The sequence below is a fragment of the Dicentrarchus labrax genome, unplaced genomic scaffold, assembly GCF_905237075.1.
Source record: "Dicentrarchus labrax unplaced genomic scaffold, dlabrax2021, whole genome shotgun sequence".
Lineage (NCBI taxonomy): Eukaryota > Metazoa > Chordata > Actinopteri > Moronidae > Dicentrarchus > Dicentrarchus labrax.
The window spans coordinates 10,553,522-10,577,457 of record NW_026136706.1 but is presented as its reverse complement, the minus strand read 5'-3'; the positions used below and the strand labels follow the sequence as shown (position 1 = coordinate 10,577,457).

The following is a 23,936-nucleotide window of genomic DNA, read 5'->3' as shown; positions in this document are numbered from 1 at the left end:
GATGGATGTAAATGTGCCTCTGAAAATGGTTCCGTTGACGGGAGCAGAAAAGATGGGAAGAAGGAAACATGTTCAGTGTGGATTCAGCTACCCCCACTGCCCCCCCAGTATCAGGCTGAGCTATTTTTTCCTTTTATCTGAACTGCTGTGCAAACAGAGAAACTCACACAAATCCAAATAAATCAAAGGAGTAAGAGTTGCTTTGTGATTAAATCCTTTAATATTCTCAAGTGTTTTTTAATCGAAGAAAACAGAAAAATAGCCTTAGAAAACAAAACAAAAGCTGACGCAAGACGTGCCACTAACTGAATTATCTTTAGGATTAAAAAAAAAGGTGTAAATTTGTAACGTTATTTGATTCCATTTGAGACTTCAGAAGAGAAAAAAAACAACAACCACAAGTTACATTTATTGTTTCTTTTACTGAATAAAAAACATCCAGTGTAAAAAGTTTTTCCAAATACTTCCCAGCATCCCTTCTGCTTCTGGAGTATGTTTTTGTTTTTACTAAATGACAGGATGAGTGGAACTGCATTGCCTGATGTGTATGTTGGGATCGAACAGAAAAACAGGATAACAAGCTAATATACTAAAGCTTTTAACAAATGTTTGAGGTAAAACAACTCTTCTTGTAAAAAATGTGAATTGATTTATGAACAGAGCTCTTTGTACACAAGAGCAGACTTTATCCATTCTCATTAATCTTTAATTCTTTATTGTTAAAAACTTTTGGAACAAGCTACTAATCCCAGCAACTCGCTTGCTATACCCGAGGACATCTTTCAACCCTTCACTACCACAGGGGCTCAGTTAGCGTCTACATTTTCACACAAAAAAATTAAGCAGCACTGTCTATTAAGGCTTGCATGAAATCTGTCTGGGTTGAGATATCTCTACAGAAAGAGGAAGTACACAACATACTGCTGCTGAGGAGTGATGACCCCCCCCCCAAAAAAATAAAAATTAAACCAACAACTCAATATGATGAATACTACACGTGGCGCGGGAGGGATCGAGGGAGGGGAGGAGAGAGCAGGCCAAAATATCCCCTCTATGTCTTGCTACCATTGTTTGCATTTGGACCAGGAAATGTGGCTCGTAACACTGGAAAAGATCCACTCGATACTCGATACTGCAGCAGCCACCGTTTTCAAATTGGTTACCGTTAAAAAGCAACCAACTCTGGGATGATCGATCTTTAAAATGGTAAATAATGTTTGGAACTGCGAGTGTATCGACACATCCAGAGAAACAAAAGCTGCCCGCTGTAAGCAGCTTTCTTTTAAACTAATGACAATGTACAGTTACGAAGACGCCTTGAACAAACCAACAACTTTCTAGCTTTCCACAGATTTAAAAAATGGTATTAAATTACTCATTCACTTTGGCAATCAGACCAAATGAATGCACACTACTCCCATGATGCACTGTTATGAGAGGAGGAGGATGGATATTCAAACATAACATAGAGGTAAAGAGGTGGGTGCTTTTTATTTTTATTTAAAGGGGTGGCGAATAAGCAATCCCTTGCCTGAGCAAGCTTGATTTAAGGCAAAGGTTAAAACATCACTACTGCACAGTCTATATCTGGACAGCAAAATAATATGCTAACAGCTGTGAGGCTACATGAAGAGAGTTAGTGACTTTGTTCTGGATTCTGGTTTCACTGCCAATCGACAGTCACATGAACAGTGTGCGTCGTCGACTGTCAGAGGGGAGGAGGGGAGGTGGTAGGTTGAACTGCTTCAGTGTTAGGACTGAGATTTGCTGGTTAAATTAACAATTCACATATCTCGGGGGGGGTCAGAAAGAGTCCAATTATGTTTTTAATAATGAACAATAACATGTATGAAAATTCCTATTCGTGTAAAGCAAATGAAAACAGGAATAGAAACTGGAAAAGAATTTAAATGTGTCACAATGAGTCTGTGGGTGTCGGTGCCGCGGGCCACAAATGAGACCTGTAACAGATCGTAGTTTCCTTGATAGGGACAGTTTTCACATTCGGAGCCCTTGATGTAGTTTAACAGACACCAGCCTCTTCAAGCCAAGACGTTAAAGGGTCAGTTCACCAAGATCACAAAATAAAAATAATTTTTTTTTACCATTTATGCCTTGCGGTATCTCGCCATGCAAATGTGGGATTTATATTTTGAGATTTCTGCCCTGAGACTTCTGCTGCTAACCCAACACAATGCAGGTGAACACAATGTCACTGATGGGGTTAAAATGATTAAACTTAAGAGCAATCTCTCTCTTTCCAGAAACAATGTGCTGCTGGGATAATCCAATGCTGTCAATGTGGTCAGCTTTCACAAGTTTTCTGTTTTATGGATCATAAATGATCCAAAGTAACAAAGACACACTGCTGTTAAGTTTTAACGATTTGAGCGCCATAGACAACATTTTCATTCACCTACATTGCACTCCGGTGGCATCAGAAGGGGCTGTGGCCAGATACAGAGAAGCTGAATGGTAAATGTTTTTGTGATTTGGGTGAAATCAACCCTTTAAGATTACGGAAACCAGGCTGGGCCTCAAGGCACCGGTTCCCATTACAAGTCCCACTTAGTGAGAAAAAAAAGGGAGAAATATCCTGCATGTTACAGACTGCTGTTGCAGAAACGCACTGCCCCTGGATGGAGGTTAATATTTGAGATAAGATGCGGATCGTGTTCTGTGGGCCAGGAGAATGAGCACGTCACCACTCCCTGATTGACTGATGCCTGTGACAGTAAGTGGAGGTAGGTAGCTCAGAGCAGGAAATGGGTCCAGGTGACCTCAGAGAGGTTAGGAGCTTAACCTTGGGTGTTACCGGGATTTAATGGGACTTGAATGGGGACAGTGGGTCGCGAGCTGGATTAAGAAAGATGCAGGTGAATACAGTACTGCATCTCCCCCCTCATGTTCTGTGTTACAGCAGAGAACCTGAACCCCAGACCAGAGAACTTGAACCCCCAGACCTTTCATGCTCTCTCTCCCTCACTCTAGTGCCATTAGTATTTCTAACTCTGATCTCTATTATGTTTTCACAGCTGGGTCTCCTCCCAGGTCTGCCAACTGACTCGACAGTAAAAGGAGAATGGAGTTGGGTAGGGGTGAGACACCGCAGGGCGACCGAATAGAAACGGCCGTACACGGAGGGGGGCGTGACACACTTTAGTTTTGTTTCTTGGCCTCCGGGTTGCCATAACTGGAACCTGTTTTCTTCACCTCTGTGACCCCTATGAGGCGGCGGATAGCTACAGAGGCTGTGGAGAGAACAAAGGAGAAGAGAGAGAGTGAATGAGGACAGCAATTTGATTGTTAAACAAAACTAGCCCAATTCAAGGAACCACTGCCTCTCCCATTTGTCATTCTAGAGGCCTCTGGTGCACCTACCTATGATGAGGAAGATGATAAAGCCAATGATGAGGAGGGGGGAGCCACTGACGGCCACTCCACAAGCAAAGTTGATGAGAGGCGAAAGCAGAAGTGTGGCCCAAAACAGGAAGTTCAGGAGCGTCCATGGCCTGCGGTGTGGGATTACTGTGGGTCCGGGAAACTTGCCTTCCTTGTTGTAGGTTTCCTGCAAAGCATCCTGAGCAGCACAGGAAGAAGAACTGGTTGTCAATGTATTAAATTGACCAATTGACAAAAGTAACCTTACTTATACTTGCATACTGTCACAAATAAAGAACCCCTCTAACCAGGTCTCAAGGACCAGAGATGCATTTGGGGTCAGGTAGAAAAGGATCCAATAATACTCATCACTTCACAAACAAGTGAGCTAAGATGTCTGAGAATGAATTTTAAATGTGACTTAATTTGGTCAAAACGGCAGCAATGACTTCATAACATCTTGAAATACTTTGTGCACTGGATTCAAATGTGGGTTAACATTTTGTGTTTACTTATATTTCAAAAATTAGCTGTTTTGGTCTCAGGAAACAAAAAGATCTTACAAAGATTTTACGGCAAACTTATCTAGTTTTATTTTGTGTGTGTCAATCACTTTAAAATCTTCTCAGTTTACCTTCTCCTGGTAGAGCTTGTGCAGCCAATTGGCACACTCCCGCTCATCGTCTGGTATATCCTCCACAGGGAACCGCCTTTTCGGGAAAGATTAGAAAAAATTAATTATTTAGGAATTACATATTTATTCTTTGTGTTAGTCACATAAAAAAGATGCACCGCCACCGTCTTACACTGGGAACACACACACAACTATTTCAACCAGCATTCACAGATTCCTTTTGTCCACACAGTCAGACATGAGCACATAATTAATGAGAGCACACAAAGGACAACACACTTAATGACACACTTGTTGCGTTACTAAGCAACCACCGAAAATCCTGTGCGAACGATAACTCAGGAACACGTAGCAAATCAGAAATGGAAGTCCATCGAAACAATCTGACAATTTATGCTGCACTCTTTGCCTTTTTGTGTGAAAATGCAATGATGAGATTGTGGATGCAGAGAAATATAAACTGTATTATACAGCTGAAGGTGAGTGACCTTTATAAAAATGATGTGAACTTCAGGTGATTTGAAACCTGATTAAGTGGATAATTGTAATGTGTGTCCCCGACTTTTAAAGTGGGATGACGTGTTCAGCACATTAAGAGAAAAAGGTAACGAGTAGAATATAACTGACCAACCTAAAAGAACAATTTTTCACATAATTTATAGGCACTACGGCCTAATTAACAGATTTATTTGTAAACTGTTTATCTATAAATGGATCAAATGAGTGAAAAGTCAAAGAGGCAGTGTCCCTTTATCCCTGTGTGAGTGTCACTCCAACACAGTCACACATTGTCCTGAGTTCTTGGGTAACAAACAGTGTGGCACAACGTCTTATCATGTCCTTGGTGTTTCGTGAAGTCTCAACATCCTGCTGTTTATTTGCACATAAAGTGTATTTAGAAACAGGGTGAAACAAAGGTTTATGCATATAATAGTCTCTTGAACTGGTTGTATATGGTTTTACTATGACCAGGTCAAGGCAGGTGCAGTTAGGCAGGTTTTTCCATTGGAGGATCAATTTCCATTACAAGACAAAGAAATAATAATTTAAGAAATGTGAACATTTAGCTAAAACTGCTTGAAAGAATAAAACAAAACAAAACATAATGAATAAAATGTAACACAACTTTCCTCTGATCTTCTCAGAGAGCAACAGAAAATGTTTCATGATACTACAGTAAACCACTTATGTTATGGCAGCTTCTCAACACCAGGGGGCTCCCTAGCCTAAAATTCACTTCACCGCTGCACCAGATTATCTGTTTTTTAGGTTCTAACCCCGCTGGTATCCTCTACTGCCTTCTCATCTACGTTGCCTGTGCTGTGCTCTCCGGACAAAAGACATTCTTCTCCCAACCATTTTCAGTGCGAGACATCTCACGGCCTCTTTACTCAGCAAGAGTGCTCCGGCCAATCAGACTTATTGTTCTGAAACCGTACACGTGCTGGGAAACTAGCCAACATTTTGAGTGCACTCACTGTCTCTTTCATTGTTAGGGGACAAAAATGCACTTGGTAGGAGTCCAAGAGGTTTAAAATACATTTTCCACTTGAGGACACTGAGTACAGCTGGCAGTGTAATGCATCATAATTACAATAACTGATGATTCAAACGTAAATGGAGGGTATCGGTGGCACTCACCGTACACTCATGTCAGCTTTGTATTGCTTGCCGTTGACGATGCCCAGGAGAGTGGGAGTTTGGTTGTCTTTGAAGTTGAGAGTCACATCATACACAGCTTTTACTGTGAGAGAGAAACATACAGGTTAAGGACCACTCGTGTGTTTTGAGCATGATTCAGGTGGTGTCTTGTGTGTGTGTGTGTGTGTGTGTGTGTGTGTGTGTGTGTGTTTGTAGACGCTACCTGTGCCTTTAAGACACTGCAGTGTGGTGGTGAATCCTTTGGTTCGGGGTAGCAGGTGGTATTTGAGCTTGGGCAGACCTTTACTCTCTGCAACCTGCATACTGATTTGGTGCTTCGTCTCTGTAAAGCGGGTGCCCTCGCAATACAGCAGAAACTGTGGAGGGAGAAGAGCTGTGTTAATACCCACACACACCTATAAAGAGGAACGTGAGGTGACCTCCTTTCTCTTGTCCCATCCACTACCCTACTTCTGCTTGGTTGAATTACAGATCATGTTCACCTCAATGTAACACTACACTAAAATAAAGTCACTATCTAACCTCATTAAGGTAGGTGGGTGACAACTCTACGAAAGACTATCTAGTTTGTTTGTCTGAACACATAAAAACGATGTCATTAGCAGTGGCCCAATGCTTGACTTAAGTAATTAGATCAACTGCTGATCTGCTTAATCCTTGGTGACTGAGTCACGGTGAAAATCTAACACCTTCAGTACAACAAACAGGATCTGCTGCCACCAGGTACGTTGCCATGAATCTAAACCACATGTTTATTTGAACAGAAAAGAGCCGTTTTGTCCTCCTCAGACTGTTTATGCACAGTGGAGAGTCCAGTTCATGAAGTTTCATGGAAAAGAATAAACACACCCCCCTCCTGTTTTAAGTACAGCTGGTGCACTGAGTGAACTTGAGTGTATATCACCATCAACATCAACCTACTTAAGATACACTTGGTTAAAGGTCAGCATCTGGATTTCCTCGTATTTTCTGCTCATTATTCCAGTTTATAACAACTTGTATTTTTGGCCATTGTTTCTATGGGTTGCATTAACACTGTATTCACTTAGCTAAGAGCTGAGTTCTGGGAATACGAGTTGTCACACAATCATACAGGTTTTTTAAAGAAAAAAGAACATGTCAGTCAAACTTGAAACTAGAAAAACCAACTGTTCAATGGCTTACAGGCCGACTTTCTGGTTGACTACTGTACTTGCCATAAGTTGTGCTCACTCAGTCCTGTGTGATGGGGGATTAATACTCAATTTATGGGTGAATACCATAGACTGGATAATTAAAAATGGATGTAGTCTAGGAGATGTCGCCCAAAGGTTTATAAAGAGCCGTTGTGAAGCTCAGTGTGATCGAATATGGCCATCGCCGTCTAGGCAGTGCCTGACTCCGCCAGCTCCCGACTAATACTAAAATATACAAAGAAGTGGAGCTGAGGCGGACTGAATGAAGACTGGTTACTGAAATAAGCCGCCTGTGACTGCACCCACCTGTCACTCAAAGTGGCCATGCCCTTAATCATGCATAACTTTAAGTCTCGATATAAATGAAACAGGTGAGTTTTATAAAAATATAGCCCCCGTACAGTTGTCATAAATAAGGAAAAACAGTTTTTTGTACTGGGCTGTAAACATGATGATTACTGCTGTAAAGCTGGGTATTTTAATCACTTCTGTAGTCGGCCTCAAGGGGCCATTCAAGGAAGCGCAGCTTACACTCTAGTTTTGCACTTTAGTTACTTTCGTGTTGGTTTCATTTGCCGCTTGGTGAACACACTTCTGATTGTACCTCTAAATTAACTGGTTTCATAATCTGACTGCTTGTTTTCGGCCCTGTAGGACTACTTGTTAGCGGTCTCTCTGTGCTCTGAGATCTCAGCAGCTAACTTTGTGAGTACAGTGATCTTCACCAGTGAAAATGATGGATAGGCTACAAACACTATACCCAAGAACTAATATACTACGAATTAAAGTAAACCGATTTTTCCAGATTATGCATTTATACTTCTGAATGGATAATGATGTAGTCAGGTAACTACATGTTTGTCTGTCACTGAGAAGTTAACTCTGAGAAGATATTTCACAATCTTGATTGAGCAACTGGGCTACAGTTGACTGATTGCAAAACACATTATATGGCATTGTGGCAAATGGATGTGTAGCAGCATGAAAATGAGTCAAGGCTAACTAATAACCTTTACACACAGCTTACTACTTCACTTACACATTCATGCCAGAAGACAGACAAACACAGAATGAAGTGTACCTACCCACATACATTCAGGATAGTCTTTGAGCCTGCTCAGTCCTTTGAATACAGTCTTTCGGTCCTCTTCCCACTTTCTTTTGCAGAAGACTATTTCTAGGAAGTACCAGGTCCAGCCAATCAGAGGAACCTTCAGTAGCTCATGTTTGGCTAGCACTTTTGAACTCTAGAGAAGGAAGACAGGTATGCGTTTTTAATGACGAAAGCTTGGATTTCTCACACTCAGGGTTGAAGTCCATCCTGGCCATTGAGAGAAGCAGGATTAATCCACTTATGTAAAGATGAGGAGTATCTTTTTTTGGAGCCACAAGAAACACATTTTGCTATGTTACTGACCCCTAGAATGCCAAATCTTTCACACATGGTCCAGCCACACAGGAAGTCGATCTCAAAGTTGTGGTTAAGGATGACGATGACATGCTCTTTGCCAAACTTGTCCACCGTAGCCTGGTCGGTGTATAGGGTGCAGTCTGTGCCCGACCACCACTCCAGCAGCATCACCAGCTCTGCACAGAGACGACGACACATCATTTATAGCACCGACTATAAGAAGTATGCTTAAAAAGTACCAGTTCAAGACATTTTCCTCTAAATACATGTCAGATTTTTGATTAATATGACAATGATTCACGCAACAAAGATAATTATTAGTAACTACAGCTCTATGAAGTGTTTTAGATCGTTATTTTGGTGTAGATTTAATGTCTGTTTGAGCTTCAGCTGCTCTCCTAGACCCATGTAGGCAGCCATTTGGAGACTGATGCAGCTCTGATAAACCGAGCACTACCTGCCCAAATGACAGACAGACAGTTAGAGGGAGCCTGGTGACACTGTGGAGGATCTAGCAGCTACAGACTCATATATTTCACCTCAGATATAAAAGAAGATTGAACATTAGAGAGGTCAACTACCTGATGAGTTTTCTAGGTTGCATTTTTTATTTTTTTTTAAACATGACACTTCTCATTAAAAAAAGAATAAAACTATAACAATATAATACAGGAGTATCGTCTACTCACGGCTCCAGAGGGAGTAGGAGAGCCGGCAGTTGATTCTGCGATACAGCTGTTTGTTGATCGGCCACAGGATGCACGTGCAGAGCTGGATGAAGTTTATGATGAGGCCGCTCACCACAAACACAAAGCCCATCAGCAACTGCAGGATGAACAGGCTCTTCAGGTAGGCCAGCAGAGCCATGGCTGAGGAGCCTGGAGAGCGGAGACGGCTCCTCTCTATACACGACGACCAACCTGAGAGAGAGACAGCGCCACAGCAATGAAAACAACTTTACTGAGAGATGTGGAAACAAAAGAGCATGACGGAGGAGGGTTAAAAAAAAAAAGCAAAAATGGGAGGGCATGGTGGCAAATAATTAGAGACTGATAGAAGAGTGCAGACTAAAGGATGTGGTCTGTTCCTGTGCAGATAAACATGCTTTTAGAAACTGAAAAAGACAGTGTTTCTTACCACGGTGGATCCTTTTACAAGCCGCGTTTACACGGTCCGTCAGCCAGTACTACAGACCTGATGAAGACAGCAGAACACAGGTTGAGACAACGGTGACATAAAACATAAAAAGGCTACAGTACAATGTCATTACAGTAGAATTCAATAAAGCGCACCGTGCATGTTTCATCAAACGGATTAAACTGTGTTAGCCAATGACACAAGTCAGAAATATCCTCTATCGTTCTCAGTGTGGGTGGAAAGTTAACATTAACTAAAAGATAAATGCTGCGACAACATGACTCATACTGTAGAACATACATTGGCAAGTAATTTGATTTCAATTTGTTATCAAATGGGTCTTAAGATGTACACGGTGGCGTTATAGCTGTGTTGATGTCAGTTTAAGAAAGAGCATGTTTACTGAGGTTTTATTTTTGTGGCTGTCCTCCTTTCACTACCTGACCTTTCACTATATGACACGGGAGAAAGACACAAGGAACCACACATTGCAATGAAAAACAGCAACACTTCTAATTCCCCCTTAACAAACATACATATTTAAAACAGCAGAGTACACAAAAATGCTACCAAAAATAAAAACACTGACCAGAAAAGCAAATTTCACTTCCTATACAGAGAAGTAAGCGCAACACTCAACCACAAGAACTGCAATACTAAGAAGGAGACTACTTATTCTTGTGGATATCACATGTTGTGTTATTAATATGATGTCCCTATACACAGGGTCAGTACCATGATATATTGATGATATGTTGATATATGCATGTTTCATGTGATCAGTATCAGTTATATATGTTATTATATATAAAGCCTGATCCATTTTGGATGATTTCAGCTTCTAAAATGTGAGAACTTTCTGCTCTTCTCTTCTCAACTCGATCTAGATTACGATCTGCATTTTTCACTGTTTTCGCAGCCCTTTTATAGACTTAATGATAAACTGGAAAAACATTTGACTGGTTAATTTATCACACAAATGATCATTAGTTGCAGCGGATATTGCAGACCTGCTGCCAGTGTAGAGTTTAAAGTTCTGTCTGTGCTTGTGGGAGTTTACTTTGGGGACTCAACAACAAGTCAAAACACATTTAACTCAGGTAAAGTGGAAACACTTAATTGCCCCTAGGTAAGGATGTGTGTGTTTGTCTGACTGCAACAGGCAAGGGACCTGTTCAGGGTGTTTCCATGGGATAGGCTCCACCCCCTTTATGATGACAAATAAAAATAAGCAGGTACAGAGAATGAATGGATGGGGAAACAAATACTGTCTAATACAGGCAGCTTCCATAGACAACATGTGGCCAGATGTTTTGTTAGAGAACACCTCACATTACACGATGTACTGGTCAGAGAACCAAACTGCTTGTTTGAGCACAGTCACAATAACACTGTTAACAAAAATACGAAGCACTTTTTGTTAAAAAGTTGACAATTACCATCACGATGAGCGCAGGACACCCGGCCCTGAATGGACTGTTTCCATATCGGCACCAAAGCCCATTAAAGTGTAGGTCAAGCCAGCTTAAAGTTGTTCTGAGAAACATTTCTAATCTGAGTTGTTATTTTGCAGATCTGTGTGGCGATCGGGACATCCAATCCACTTCAAGACTGTCGACTGGGTCCCACCTGCTTTATTTTTTTATTTATTTACATTACAACTTTCTCTCTTCAGTCTGTGGCAACAAATCATTATAATTATATTACACAGATGCCTTTGGGTTTAATCTAAATTATTTTAAATACAATTCATCTAAATATCATGAAGTGAAATGAAAGTCTTTGCTTACATGGAATCAGTGTCTTTTTACACATAAAATATATCATTCATTCAAGATCCATTCTGAAACACCTGGAGTTTAATCAAACTATTGACCTGTAAAGCACTTAATTTTATTCACTTTAAAGCATTATTAAAATAAAACATCAATGCTGCACTTGCTAAAGTTGAATTTATTGTGGAAGATTGTCCCAATTATCTATTATTATATACAAGTGTGCAGTGCTAGCAACATCAATGTATGCACAGTCACCTGCATTCACTGCTATGACTGTGTCAGCAAAAAAAACAACAAAAACAAACCGTCTGGTGTTTGTTTTTTTAGAACAACAGCCTGCATGCTAGACAACAAGGGAGAGACAGAAACACTGAGCCTGTGTGTCACATTGACATAATAGTCTTCATCCACAGACACTCTCTTGTTCACATATAATAGTTTCTGTGCTGAATACGTTCTTGTTTATGCCTCATATTGTTTTTCCCCATACACATCCAAATATATAAAAGAAACAGAAATGATAAACAGTGAGCAAATTCCCAACCCAGCCATTAAACATTAGTAACCTGGCGTGTTCTATATATCTTGAAATATGTCTTAATTTCCAAGCAATCCAACTATATTTACGGCGATTTTTTTTACCTCAAGTCTGCATCATATTCCTTTAAGTACTATCTCAGTAAAAGACCAAGAAACCTTAAATTAAACCACATTGTTGAGTTCACTGTGGGTAGGCAACAAGTCTTATCCAGTGGAATCAATAGCTCCAGCGCTGTAACACAATACACAGAATAACAGAGGCCTGGGTATGAAGGAAATGAAATCTTACATGAACATCCGCAGAACTTCAGCTCAAGTCTCTTGGGCAAATTAAACTGTGCAGTCAGGCCACAGTGAAGTGATGAAATACTGTCACGTGTTCAACGTCTATCACCTGATGGATCGGATCATCAGTCCAAGCATTAACAGTTGTCTCCACATACTGTTACAGATATGACCTTTGTTCCAGCGGGGAGAGTGTGACTGGGAGGGGTAAAGTTACACTATTGTACATTTCACTTGTGGCTCCTGTAACATCAGGGTAGCAATAATACTGAAGAGTCAATGAGGATAATGTGTAGTAAATACACAGTACGACAGTGTTCAGTTCCTAAAAAGTAAGTTACTCAACCTGATTTTATCTTGCACAGTTATATGACAAGTGCAATATCCAAATATATGAAGAAGGTGAAATGTGTGACAAAGAGCAGTGTAATGAAGTACTGTGGCCAACAATTCTTGTTCTCCAGACCCCAACAAATGTCACATTTTCATGATTTTAAGAAGTAATTACAAATTGTGATACAAAAATTATGATTTCCACTAATTCCGTGAATCATATCGCTCATATATTTTCAAAATAATAGCAATATTACTTATTTACCGTATCATTCAGCCCTAAGTTTATCACCATTTGTTTATAATAACAATGCTTATTAATAAACTGGCAGAATAATCTACTATTTAGGCCTAAACCTTTTGCCCCAGGATGTCAGATCTATTAGTAGATTAAAGGGGAATTTTATTTTTTTTTTCTCCTGAACAACTTCATATTACCTCATTTATAGTATTCTAGTATAGTGATTGGGACATTTAGTTCAGTTATAGCCATTTAAGTTTATTACATTGTTGTCCCAGAGGTGATATAAAATGTGAATGCATGGGATAGGATTATGCAGCAATGCAACACAATGCAAAACTGTTTCTGATGGATTTTGATTCCTTTTGAGTGACAGAAACAAGCTGTGATAGAGTTTATAGAGAGTCATCAAGTTATTCATGCCAATTATCAGTTCATTGGAAGTTTGTTTGCATTTGTTAATCTTAATCTAAAAGTATTGACTGGATTTGGAAGAACCAATAAACAGCTTCAAGTCAAGTACCTAAAGCTCTGATTGGTATTTTTAGGGATACACTTATTCTTTTATAATTTACAATCAGCCGTTTATTTCAGTCTATATTAGTTCTACATGAAAATTGACCTGTGGAGACTTGCCAGAAAAAGCAAAAATGTTCAACCAATAGAGAAGCTCCTCTGGCCAACTTTTGTTGTGGCAACAAGCAGAAACTCAGCTGAGACCGACTGATTTCCAGACATGCTGTGAACTTTGTTCCCATTTTCTTCCACATTCTCTTCTTTCTGCTCCTGCCTCAGGACATTCAGTCATTTAACTTGGATAACCACAAATCTTCACTCAAGCAGAAATGGAGGCCTTGATTCACAGTACAATGTGTGTACCTTCACATCACCTCTAAATATAACTTCACTTATACACTAACCAGCAGCACTCTGCTTTGAGAATTGGTGTTAACTGGACAACCGAAATCTACAGAGGATGTTGGTCCAAAAAAACGTCATATTTTTTCTTCATCTTGAATAAACCTCATGAGTTCATTCTTTTTTTCGTCATATATTTTTGGGGCATTTTGTCTTTCTTTGACAGGGCAGCTCAACATAGACGGGGAAGAGGGTGATAGAAAGGGGCAAAGGGCCACAGGTCAGACAAACTGTCACTGTTTTTTTTTTTTTTACTTGCATCGCTGCATTGACTCATTCTGGTCTGCCACAGATGTTTTGCTAGTTGTTCTCTGCACTTGTATCTGAATAAAACACTGAAATCACCCATGTGTTTGGTCACAATCAGTTTTCATTCTTCTTTTAGTTATTGGTTGAGTTACTGTTTCTTGTTTATTTCAAACAATTTGATTAAACGTATCACAAATAACCACAAACTCACTACAGGGACATCTGTATTTTAAGAAAAAACACAAAGGCTCGAACAAACTACTTAGATATAAGCGATAGAAACACCATAATGCAGAGATTTGGAGATGTAATCTCTGTGCCTCAAGAGGAGAGGCAGAGACCCTTGGTGCTGTTGGTAGAAGCTTTGAGCAGCTTGCTTGGGAATAAATTACAAAATAATATATTTGAATATATTTCTTGCCTTTTCTCTGGTAGTTTGAATAAGTTGTAAATTCTGTCACTAGTGTTTTTTTATAGAAATTAAGTTGCAAAAGAGGGTCTGCAAAGTTGTAAAAGTGAGCAAGAAAGTTGATTTTGTGTATGTAAGCGCACATTGTACCGTAGAGGTTGTATACCGAAGACTTTGAAGTGCCAACAATGAAAACCCGGATTCGGGGATCGTCCCGTTATATTTCACTTCTGTTGTTTGCATTTTTCACCAAAATTTATAAGAAAAACTGAAACTATAAACATCGAAGAAACTGGTGAAACATTTTTGCACAATTTAAAGCTTTTGGGGAAAACAAAAAAATTTTTCGATTATTTTCATCGTGGATCAAACTGAATCCCGGGCTAAATGTGTCCAGGGTTAGGGATGTGTTTGTACACCACTAATGTTAATTTGACTTTTCTTTAGACAACAACTTTACCCTGCAAGTGTTCATGGTTTGGTATTAATCAAGATATATGCTTATTGAAAAATAAACGTGTCAGTGCTCCCTAGTGGACCAACTATCTGTGTGACACTTTCTCTAAATTATCTCAACTTTATTGACATTTCTCTACAGCAGTTTCTCTTCAGCTGATGTATAATGCGATACCGACTCTGCTGCAATAAGCACATTTTGGTCGATAGTACCAGCCTGTTCTAGATGGGATCGCTATAGATCTTGTAAAGCATTACAAAAGCACGATAAATATCGACTACTATGATGTATTTACACAAACAACCAAGCCAATTTAAATTGGATCATTGCTCCATTTCAACTATTCAGGTTAGTAGTTCAGTATTAAGAGTAGGCAGTAAAAACCCAATTTAATCAAAATGTTCACACTTTCACTCACTCTCCAGACCCAAAATCACAAGATCACAAACACTGCTCTTAAAATAACACAACAGCTTCATCACATTATCACACTCAAATAAATCAACCTTTCCCTGTAGCACGGTAGTTTAAACAAACTTCCGATCGACCACGTTTGTCTTGAATTGAGGTTTTAACAGCCTCATATAACAAAAGATGTGATGAAAGAAGTTCAGATGAACAAACATTGGGTTTGACTATAAAAAGGTCCACCTCTCTGTGGGTGCAGGGCCCAACTGTGAACCCACTCAGCCTGGAAGAAAGATTAGAGACACTGACTGGGTTAAAGCTGCTTATGGCCGGACAGCTACTTCTGCTCTGCACCACCTGAAAACAGCTTCTATGCTAACAGATGACCACTGCTTGCGAGGAGTATCTAATATGATAAAGGACTGTTGAAATGCACATTAAAAGACATCAACTAAATACTGGCAAACCTCAGCCACATCTTGGCACATACCGCACCTTCATCATTCAAATCATAATTTTAAAAACCTAATTTGGCTTGCAAATGTCTGCAATGCACTTACCACTATAAAAGGTTGAGTTATGCCCTGAGGTCCTATGCTGTCCTCGCTCTCTTTTAAAAAGATCTAATAAATCTAGTAGGATCTAGCAGCGCCCCATCCTAGCCTAGCCAAACTACCTCTCTCGCCCCTTTAACTTACCAGTAGACATAGTAGGCCATTGCCATGACCACCAACGCCCCACAGATCCCAGTGAAGATCATCACAGCACTCTGGTTCAGCATTTTGGCTCCTGGATTGTTTCACCAATTTAAAGCCAGAATAAAAAACATCAAGAAAAAAGGCCTACAGAGAGCAGTGGACAGTCACAGGCTGTCCTGCTTCACAGCCATGATAATCCCACAGAACGAAAGGAGGGAGATTATAATGATGACAGCAAGAACAGATCCCGTTGGAAGAACTGCCTAATCAGCACAAGACTTTACTGGACGAATACAAACGAATCTCCTGAAACCAGAAAAAATACAAAAAAATAAAAATAAAATAGTGGATCTCTATTAAAAGAGCAAGAAGAAGCAACAAAAACTCAAAAAGAGTCCTCTAATGAATGCTAGGTAGACTGAAAGATGGCTCACTTCTGGAAGTAGGGAGGCACACAGTGTCTTACATGCATTCCCATCCTCTAATCCAGTGGATCAGATTAGTGCTGATTAGCAGGCTATGGGCACCCTGGATATGTCACCTTTCATTAACATTAACAAAGTAGAAGGCCGAGTTTTCCCATACCAGGGTGGAGTTAGCAGAACAGCATCTGTTACGCTAAAGGAACCAATGGCAACGTAGAATTCGTTCCCTCACCTTTCCATTGGCCAGCCGTTAACACCTAGCATTAGGTAGGCGTAAACGGCCTCAAAAACAGGGTCAAAAGATTCCTTACTCTCCGTCATGTGTGCTGCCAAGCTGTGCTTTGTTTAACTCAAGTGTAATTGGGGATGAATTAACCCACAGCCTGGAAATCGGCGATATTCATCCGCCATCCTCGCTCTCTCTCCCTCTCTTCTTGACAATACCACGGGTAGTGAAAACTCAGTGTACTGCTCAGCCACACAGAGATGACAAACAGAGCTGGTGGGCAAGCCAACAAACGCCTTCGGGCTCCTACGCAGCGCTAATGTCAAATGTGGTTCAGACAAGCTGGCAGAGGGATGCAGAAATAAACTCAAGCATTTACTGAAGCAAATAGGGCAAAGGTCAGAGTGCAGTCCTAAGGCCTTGCCACTGGGCGTTAAAGCCAAATATATACAGAGACATAAATACATTGTGATAGCTGGACAATGAAGGTCATTCATGTTTCTAAGCATGAAGTGCTCTCGGTCCAGCACATTGCACCACTGTACTGCTAAAGACTCAATAGTAACTTCAGTTATACGGTCGTTTGTTAGGCCATGTGTGATATTTTAAAGCCACGCCACTTACAGCCAATAGTTACTCTTGGCAGTTCCTTTGATTGTACCCGTAGGCCACAAAGAATAACCTACACCAAGAGAGATTTAACTTGCACTTGGCGCAGGTTAAATCCCAGTTTTGGCAATGTTGGATTTCACAGTTTATATAATAAACAACAAAGTTATCACTGTCATGGAAAGGTTATGCATGGCAATAATACAACAAACATGCATGAATGATTGTAATGATAAATAAATAAATTAATCTTTTTATCGCCATCAACACATCCCATGAAAGGCCGAAACAGCAGTTATTTATCCTACTAACACGTATTGTCCGTGTAGTCATCTACTGTCATTCAAAACAACTATTAAAAAAGCACAAGATCTTTTTCTTTTGGGTGATATATAAATTATTACAATCCTCTCAGTGAGTGTAGTTTATTCCTTTCAGCAGTGAAACATGGTGTCCTTGAGCATGCTCAGTGACGTCTCTCTGACACAAAAGCTTCTCTCTCCAGAGATAAAAAAAAAATGCAGTTGCAGAGTTATTTCAAATTAGTTTTCATCACTTAAAGGAGACATTTTGCTAATTTCCAGCTGTGTGTTTTCATTCTGGGACTCCTTTAGCTTTGCATGATTCAGTTTGAAAAAATCCTTATTTATCTTATCCTGGCACTTTATGCAGCCTCTCAGATCGTCCTGTCTAAAGCAATTTTAGCTCCTGTCTCTTTAAAGATCCCCTCCCTAAAAGCACACTTTCTTCTGATTGGCCTCCTTGTGGACGCTGAGGAGGAGCACACCTCATCCTCAGCTAACATTACAGTACCTTAGCTTGGAAGATGGCAACATGAGGCGCTGATATAACCGTTTATCAGACCACAAATTAGACATGTATTAGGTTGGATTTCTGCTTTAAATTTATTCACTGATTTGGGTGAAACTGGGTCATACACCGCATTATTATGCACATTGGATTTGAGAGTCATAAGCATTTAATTTTTACTTTTTCAATTAAACTCATGGATGGTATTGTGTCTCAGGGCTCTTTGGATCATTCTGTGATAATTAGTTTGCCAGGTGAGCCCAATCAAAGGAAAACTACTTAAGAAGGATGTTCCACATTATTAAGCAGGCCACAGGTTTCAAGCAATATGGGATAGAAAAAGGATCTCTCTGCTGCCGAAAAGCGTGAAATAGTGCAATACCTTGGACAAGGTATGAAAACATCGGATATTTCAAGAAAACTTAAGCGTGATCATCGTACTGTGAAGAGATCTGTGGCTGATTCAGAGCACAGACGGGTTCGTGTAGATAAAGGCATAATGAGGAAGGTTTCTGCGTAGGATTAGGAGAGCAGCTGCTAAAATGCCATTGAAAAGCAGCAAACCGGTATTTGAAGTCGCTGGTGCCTCTGGAGTCCCGCGAACCTCAAGGTGTAGGATCCTCAAGAGGTTTGCTCACAAGCAGAAACAGTTGCAGTGGGCTCAGAAATACATGAAGACTAATTTTGTTTACTGATGAGTGCCGTGCAACCCTGGATGGTCCAGATGGATGGAGTAGTGGATGGTTGGTGAATGGCCACCATGTCCCAACAAGACTGCGACGTCAGCAAGGAGGTGGCGGGATCATGTTTTGGGCTGGAATCATGGGGAGAGAGCTGGTAGGTCCCTTTAGGGTTTCTGACGGTGTGAAAATAACCTCTGCAAAGTATGTAGAGTTTCTGACTGACCACTTTCTTCCGTGGTACAAAAAGAAGAACCGTGCCTTCCGTAGCAAAATTATCTTCATGCATGAGAATGCACCATCTCATGCTGCAAAGAATACCTGTGTCATTGGCTGCTATGGGCATAAAAAGGAGAGATACTCATGGTGTGGCCCCCATGTTCCCCTGACCTCAACCCTATTGAGAACCTTTGGAGCATCCTCAAGCAAAAGATCTATGAGGGTGGGAGGCAGTTCACATCAAAACAGCAGCTCTGGGAGGCTGTTCTGACACCCTGCAAAAGATATTCAAGCAGAAACTCTCCAACAACTCACAAGTTCAATGGATGCAAGAATTGTGAAGGTGATATCAAAGAAGGGGTCCTATATTAACATGTAACTTGGCCTGTTAAGATTTTGATTGAAATAGCTTTTGTAAATATGATCTCCTGATGCTGCAAATTCAACAAATGACCATTTTAGTTCTCTTTACAACTTTTAAAATGTTTTGATCTCTGTTGTGCATAATAATTTGGAACAGTGCATTTTGAGTTTTTTATTTAAAAAAAAAAATCTGTTATCAGGAGATTTGTTTGAATTATACTCCGACGGTTGATGACTTGAAAATTATACTGACTGTCATTTGCATCAACTATTTAGGAAAATCTGAGAAACATATAATTTGCATAATAATTTGGCATGTGGTGTATGTTAAGGAGAACACATTTTATGATCCCTCTCATTTACAGAGTTTCCTGATGGACAAATACACTGTTAGTTTGTTGCTTTCAGCTAGCTGGCTCAGTTAGCCGTGCAGCTAGCCACCCTATTAGCCTGAGTCTGCCTGGGCTGGGAGCTCAGAGAACCGGGGCAGTGTCTCTAGGCTTTGGACCGTCTGTCTGTGAGTGCTGGTGCTCCGAGCTCTCAGTCCGGGGAGAGTCAGCCAATAGGACGGCTAGCTGCACGGCTAACTGAGCTTACTAGCTGGCGACAGTTAACAGCAGATAGCTACTTCAGCAACAAGTAAAGCCGAATATCCTCTTAACTATTATGTGAGATGTCTGTCACCATGTAAAGCAGTACATGTACTGTACTGGTTCTATTCTTTATAATGCATTTGTAAATTCCCCACTGTTTTTGTAATATTTCATACCATTTATATAAAAGTGCCTTCTGTTTGTTAACCACAATACCAAACTGTTTCTGCAAGACAACCTCCAAAAACTTTAAGAGTAGTCCTGGACAAAGCGGTCGAATAACTTCGGGCCATGCAGTGCCTGTGAGCAGGTGACCATATAAAGAAATCCTTGACCAGCCATCATTAACTTGTTGCGTACAAGTAGATAAAAATAAAACTGTGGACACATTCAGTCTGAAGCCTGGACTCACAGGTATTACTTTTACATAGGTTTACCTTATTGTTTGAAACTGTGGCCACGTTTAATAGGAACATCTGACATAACAACATAATACATAATATATATATATATATATATATATAACATTATATGTGATAGGAAATAAGGGAGAGCTAAGTAGGCCCACATTAAACATGGTTACAACCCTCTCAAAGCTCCCTCTGGGCTCTGGATGCAGCCATAATAAGACATGATGACTGATAGGACTCAAGGAGGCATTAGGTTCTTCTTGTTGTAGTCAGCACAATAATGGGAGTAATGGCAAAAGGAGGAGGAGGAGGAGGAGATAATGGGTGAGACTGCTTGAGTATGAATGTTCAAAGTTACACTGCAGTTGACCAGATTGTCACAAAAATGCCCAGAAGGTTAAAACGAGGTTTTACTTTGCTGGTGTGAGATTACAGTCCGAGATGACACTGCTCAGATAAAGGCTTATCTTCATATGTACGTCTCAAAGTCCTACAGGGCAATCCTTCGACATGATTTGACTGATAAAAAGAGTTCAATAGCTTACTATATGCAAACATTCATGTCACTGGACTTTGTACCAATGGTTTCTTCAATTAAACATGTGCATTTGTACGACTCAAACAGACGAGTGTTGAGGTAGACGCCTAAATGTGGATACCACTGCAACACGTGCTCATACATTTATCAGGCCCAAAGTGTTGCAGGACATTTGACACCCCTGTCCTTCTGTATTAAGTCTTTTAAATACTGTGAATGGGATCATTAAAATAAAACAATACTGACTTATTTTTAAGGACAACCGGTCACTGCAGCAACCTAAATGTATATATAGATGTATACAGAAATAATTTGGTTAACAAATAAAGGAAAGTAAGTAGTTGACAACCTCTTTCTGGTCAGAAAGATTTCTTACCGGGATGTTTGCAGTTTTCTGTACATTATAGTCATAAGTAGTGTTTTCTACACTATTACTAGAGTCCCTGCAGTCAGCAGGATGAAGCCATGATTACCACCAATGCTTAAAAGATTAGACAAGTCAAGTGGTAATTCTCTAAACAGAAAATTAACAGATTACAATTTAGATAAGTGGCTATTTGTCTCTGTCAATTGTGAGATGAAAACAAGTTATAACAATAATTAATAACTTTTATTGCCCGGCACTAAGACAGTTCACATGCCTGTCAATGTATTTTTACATGCAGACACACCTAACAAGTGGCTCTACACTATCTGTGTGCAACCAGTGAGTATATAGTGAATACACACATATACATTCACATTTAATATGAAATACTATACATCAACAGTTCAATGGATTACCCATATGAGGCTGTGGTTTTAATTTAACAACGTGGACAGTATCGTGACAACACAGCACAAAGCATGAAATGTCCCAATGATCACAGCTGAACATCATTTTAAAATAAAGACAACAGATGAGCACAGTAATGTCACTTGCCTCGTCAGGGTGCTGCTCGCCTCGTTGGTTTATAGATTTTTTAAAAAGAAAGAAGTGTTCACGCCTAAAGTTAGCACTGGCTGAGAGAGAGCCGCAGACTTCAATGAACTCCAGTAACCTTTACGTCTGATGTGTGGTACGACATCATTACGCAGGTCAACTTGCAGCCAGCTGACTTGCAGCCAAATAGCAGTTTTTTTTCTTCCTTTTATTCTGTAGAAATAAAAACAAACAATGCACAAGGAGCCTCAATGCATTCCTGCTGCGTATAAATGCTCTATAAACCAACTATTAGCCACCGAGCAGCAGCGACACATGTTCTCCACTGCGGCCGAAAACACAGCTCAGAAAGTTATCATACCACACACACACACACACACACACACTCACACACTCACACACACACACACACACACACACACACACACACACACACACACAAGGGCAGTCAGTCAGTTGCTAGCAGTAGCGGCTAGCTATGCTAAGTTAACAAACCAGAAGCTCAGGTTGTATTTGTACGGGAGCAGGGAGGATGTAGTGTGTTGTTTTAGGTTGGTGAGCTGCTAATGAGTGCCCCCCCCTCACACACACTCACACCCCCCCACATTATCTGCACACAGCCAACTGACCTGTGTAGCTTTGCTAACGGCGAGCTAATGCTAGTTAGCCCGGCTAGCTCTACTCTGGACTTACCTGACAATGATTCACTCTTGGGGAGTCTGGAGAGTCGAGAGGGGGGGTTTTCTGTTTCTGTTCCGCTCTTCTCCTCCGCTGCTTTCTGGCCGTGAAACAACTCCGTTAAGCGGCAGTCCCTCGCACTTCGTCCGTTTCCTGAACCGTAATAAAAATGCTTTAAGCTAATGCGGTTTGTAGGAGCGCTGCTATTGTTTGTCGGTTGAAGCTCCACATTTCCTCAGAGCCCGTCTGAAGGCAGCGGGTCCCACATCCGGTCCGGCCCCTCATTCATCCTCACATCTCATTAAAATACTGGATCTTATAAACAGCAAAACACAGTTACTGCAAGTTAAAGTACAGCTAGAAATAGTTTAAATATATATGTATGTATATATATTATGGTTATTTCATGTTTTATTAAAAACTGTACAATAGTGAACACAATAACTACAATGAGTTTGGGTAAAATTAGTGATTTGGTTCAATTTTGAGCAGATTATTTCCTGTTTAGTGAACTTTTTCTGTCTGTATTTAAAAAAAAAAAAAACACACAGATTTAATAAGTTTTTTTTTTGGTGACAAATTCAGAGTTTTTTTTTCTCCCTGACGCTTCGCCATTGTTCTGTTAGACAATTTACTTTATATTTCTTCTCAGAAATGAACAAAATGCTGATATAAAGGCCTGCTGTGTGTATCGTTTAAGTTTTCTTACACCCCTTAAAATCAAGAAGGCCTCGCGACCCCCCCATGAAGCCTTGTCGACTCCTAGCAGCAAACCCGAACCCCCCAGGTTGGGAACCACTGGTCTAAACTGATGTCTAAAACATATTTTATATATATTTTATACAACATATAGTTATGCTATTACAGAACAACTGATAAACTGTACAGTGAACACAATAACGAAGTTTGTGTAAAACAAGATTTGGATGGACAAGTTTTCTTTTACCCCTTAAAATCAAGAAGGCCTCACGACCTCCTGTGAAGCTTTGGCGACCCCTAATGGGGGCCCCGACCCTCAGGTTGGGAACCACTGAATTAGAATACATATTTTCATAGAGTAAAATATTGCTTGAATTTCTCTCATATGTTTAAAATCAGTTTTAATAGAAAGTCTCCCTTTGTCCCAGAGAGAGAAATTAGATATCCAGTATCCAAAACATGTGAAATATAAATTGCATTTTATCCACAAGTAACATTTTATGTATTATCTGAAACATAATAACAATCCATATCGGATATTTACAGCCACCTAATACCTCTGGTTTACAATATGTTCTACTACAGCAATGAAAATCATATCATTCTACACATATTTAGCCTTTAATTACACTTTTTATTAAACACCCAACATCTTGAATCCATTTTTCCTGACCTTACATGTCTAATATTGCATAAAGCATAAAGCATACAATTCCCCCCTTAAATCTCAACCTTACACAGCCATTGTCACGTCCTTAGTTATTTACTTCCCTGAATAGACATCGCATGTTTGATCAACTTTAGACCTCTTTAGCCCTCTGCTGGTGTTTTTGTATAGCTGCAGTGTAAGTTGGAAGTGAGACAAGCTGGAGGATCAGAAGTACAAGTAAGCCTGGATAACATATGGCATTTTGTCTCGCTGAAGTACGAGGATGAGACATGAACCAGTCACAATAACAAATTCATCCAATGTCTTTCTCAAAGTAACCTGTAGTTTCAGGTTACAGTATAGATGGTGTCCTCCTCACTTTGATCAGGCTACTGTATT

General features: G+C 40.1%; 1 protein-coding gene across 4 annotated transcripts; it reads right to left on the bottom strand.

Moving 5' to 3' along the window:
• Window positions 1-197: 197 nt before the first annotated feature.
• On the bottom strand, window positions 198-22,445 carry agpat3 (1-acylglycerol-3-phosphate O-acyltransferase 3). Of its 4 annotated transcripts, none has more exons than XM_051403725.1 (10): window positions 22,205-22,445; window positions 9,401-9,457; window positions 8,953-9,183; window positions 8,270-8,439; window positions 7,938-8,099; window positions 5,880-6,033; window positions 5,657-5,759; window positions 4,016-4,091; window positions 3,382-3,580; window positions 198-3,251 (listed from the first exon to the last, which is right to left on the bottom strand). In XM_051403725.1, exons 3-10 carry the CDS (start codon window positions 9,128-9,130, stop codon window positions 3,160-3,162), a joined length of 1,134 nt encoding a protein of 377 aa, XP_051259685.1. In that variant the 5' UTR covers window positions 9,131-9,183; window positions 9,401-9,457; window positions 22,205-22,445; the 3' UTR covers window positions 198-3,159. The 4 variants fall into 4 exon arrangements, with proteins under 4 accessions (XP_051259685.1, XP_051259688.1, XP_051259689.1 ...); XM_051403728.1 differs by lacking the exon at window positions 22,205-22,445 and adding an exon at window positions 21,512-21,798; XM_051403729.1 differs by lacking the exon at window positions 22,205-22,445 and adding an exon at window positions 15,717-16,077.
• Between the last annotated feature and the right edge of the window lie 1,491 nt (window positions 22,446-23,936).

Excerpts from the sequence above, each read along its gene's own strand:
- agpat3 (XM_051403725.1), bottom strand. The coding sequence starts at position 9,130 with ATGGCTCTGCTGGCCTACCTGAAGAGCCTGTTCATCCTGCAGTTGCTG. Across the intron at positions 8,440-8,952 it reads CTCCTACTCCCTCTGGAGCC|AGCTGGTGATGCTGCTGGAG; the intron begins GTGAGTAGACGA and ends GTCTCTGTGCAG. Across the intron at positions 8,100-8,269 it reads AAAGATTTGGCATTCTAGGG|AGTTCAAAAGTGCTAGCCAA; the intron begins GTCAGTAACATA and ends TTCCTTCTCTAG.